The sequence below is a fragment of the Pteropus vampyrus genome, unplaced genomic scaffold (assembly GCF_000151845.1).
Source record: "Pteropus vampyrus isolate Shadow unplaced genomic scaffold, Pvam_2.0 Scaffold250, whole genome shotgun sequence".
NCBI lineage: Eukaryota > Metazoa > Chordata > Mammalia > Chiroptera > Pteropodidae > Pteropus > Pteropus vampyrus.
Genome location: NW_011889031.1, coordinates 1,344,780 through 1,347,383, shown reverse-complemented (window position 1 = coordinate 1,347,383; position 2,604 = coordinate 1,344,780). Strand labels below are relative to the sequence as shown.

At 61.8% G+C, this 2,604-nt stretch overlaps 1 protein-coding gene across 1 annotated transcript in view; it reads left to right on the top strand.

The window, feature by feature from the left end:
• The window catches only part of GRWD1 (glutamate rich WD repeat containing 1), a 6,478-nt gene that overhangs the window by 2,569 nt on the left and 1,305 nt on the right, over positions 1 to 2,604 (top strand). The window contains exons 3-6 of the mRNA XM_023520174.1: positions 456 to 775; positions 913 to 1,055; positions 1,297 to 1,494; positions 2,452 to 2,598. Of these exons, the coding sequence (XP_023375942.1) occupies positions 456 to 775; positions 913 to 1,055; positions 1,297 to 1,494; positions 2,452 to 2,598 (808 nt within the window). The remainder of the gene's footprint in view (positions 1 to 455; positions 776 to 912; positions 1,056 to 1,296; positions 1,495 to 2,451; positions 2,599 to 2,604) is intronic.

Genomic DNA, 2,604 nt, shown 5'->3' with positions numbered 1-2,604 from the left:
CGAGAGCGTGTCCTCTGCTTTGGGGCCTGAATGGGAACACCGGGGCGAGTAGTAGGTTGCAGTCGACAGTGAGGAGCTTGGCTTTGGTCGTGTAAGTGTGAACGGTCAGTGAGATATGAACCTGGAGTTCGAGAGAGGGGTCAGGGCTAGGGGCCGCTGGAAACCGAGGCTGAACGGGATCTCCTAGCGAGCGAATGCGCAGAGCCGGAGACCCGAGGACCGAGGCCTGCGACTCGCCAGCGTTTAGAGGGTTACAGAGACCAAGGGTCTGAACACACTCCCTGGGGCCGGTGGGAATTACAGCCTCGACTCCCAGGAGTCTTGAAGGAGTTTTCTTCTCCCACCATCACTGTCTCACCCGCAGAGTGGGGAGTCGTTCCGGGTACCAAGCCAGTCTTGCAGGCCGTGATCTTTCCCCGCAAAAGGTTCTGGGAGTTGTAATTCCAGCCCCGGAGGTCTAAGGACCTGCGGTTCTGGTGCTCAGGGAGGCTAGCAGCTTTGGTCACCACCCTGAGCCTCCTGTCCCTCCCACCTCACTTCCCCGTCTTCCTTCCCCTGCAGGTGTCGTGGCTGGGTGAGGAGCCCGTGGCTGGGGTATGGTCAGAGAAGGGCCAGGTGGAGGTGTTTGCACTGCGGCGGCTTCTGCAGGTGGTGGATGATGCCCAGGCCCTGGCGGCCTTCCTCAAGGATGAGCAGGCCCGCGTGAAGCCCATCTTTGCCTTCGCCGGCCACATGGGCGAGGGCTTTGCTCTCGACTGGTCCCCCCGTGTACCCGGTGAGTCTCGGGGTGCATACTTGGTCCTGGGGGCGGAAGGGAGCAGGGCCTGTGGCAGAGGTGGGTGCTGAGACTCCGGGGAGGGGCGTGAACTGTGGCCCCCTGGGACCAGGTGGTTTCCTGACTCCCTTCCCCAGGGCGCCTGCTGACCGGTGACTGTCAGAAGAACATCCACCTCTGGACACCTACCGATGGCGGCTCCTGGCACGTGGACCAGCGGCCATTTGCGGGTCACACACGCTCTGTGGAGGACCTGCAGTGGTCCCCAACTGAGGACACAGTGAGGGCGGGCTGGGTGCCTGGACACAGTGAGGGTGGGCTAGGCGCCTGGACACAGCGAGGGTGGGCTAGGTGCCTGGACACAGTGAGGGAGGGCTGGGCGCCTGGACACAGTGAGGGAGGGCAGGGCGCCTGGACTCCTGGGTCCTGGGGGTAGGTCCTGGCGAGGGGCCTACTACTAGTCCCTGGTCTCCGGGGTGGGGCGAGGGTCGCCAGGGTCACTCTGACTCCACCTTGTCCAGGTTTTCGCCTCCTGCTCGGCTGATGCCTCCATTCGCATCTGGGACATCCGAGCAGCCCCCAGCAAGGCCTGCATGCTTACCACCGCCACCGCCCATGATGGGGATGTCAACGTCATCAGCTGGAGCCGCCGGGAACCCTTCCTGCTCAGTGGTGGGGATGACGGGGCCCTCAAGATCTGGGACCTGCGGCAGTTCAAGGTACTTTTGCGGCCGGAGTGGCTCCTGCTTCTGGCAGCCACTGGGATTTGGGGTCTTCACTGTCGATGCTTTTGTACATCAGAGCTGGGAAGGCCCTTTGGGATGTAGATGAGGAATTAGGCCCCGTAGGAGGAAGTCTTGTGCCTGGTATGGAGTCGTTCACTCTACAGCTGGAGAGGTGACAAGAGACAGAAGAGGCTGGGTGGTGGCAGAGACTACAATTCCCATCTGCCCGTGGGGGAACCATGGGTTTTATAGAAACAGCTGAGGATCGGAGCCCAGCTCACTCACTGCAGGAGAGGAAACTGAGGCACAGAAAGACTGAAGCAGATGTGACGTCAGGGCCCCGCTAAGAGCCGACTTCGCAGAGCTGAGAGGGGCTGTGGGCAGGAGAGATCGCCGCTTCCGGCACGCCTCTGCTCAGCGCCATAACTTCCTGTGGCTCCGTGCCTTCCTGGGACCGCCACGTCGTAATCTTTTTTTCCCCTCCAGTGTAATGGGTTCTATAGAATCAGCCCTGGAGAAGCTTCTAGAAATCGATTCCAGCCCCCAAGGCAAGCGCATAGCCAGGTCACTTGGCGGAGTCGATTGACCATTGCAGTGTTGGCCACTTCTCCAGATTAGGGCGACTGCCGTCCCAGCCACACTTTGCTTTACGGAAAGTGTCTTCGTCCCCGGCATCGGCCGCCTCCGGAGCCTATGGATCCTGCTGCTTCCCCCGTTTTAAGACCCTCGAATCTGCAGGGGGAGCATTCAGAGCCCCACACCCCCTTTCTGGGCGGGGCTTCTCACGTGAAACCACAGACCCCAGCAGCCCTGGGGATGTGACACCTTTATTACCAGCTGCACTTTGCCATCTGTGCCAAATGGGGAATCCGGGCTTGTGGGGGCTCAGCCTGGGTCACCCCAGAAGTCAGGCTGAGGTGCTCAGAGCCCCTGACTCCCGTCTTCCCACAGTCCGGCTCCCCGGTGGCCACCTTCAAACAGCACGTGGCCCCCGTGACCTCCGTCGAGTGGCACCCCCGGGACAGCGGGGTCTTCGCAGCCTCTGGGGCAGATAACCAGATCACACAGTGGGACCTGGCCGTGGAGCGGGACCCCGAGGCGGGC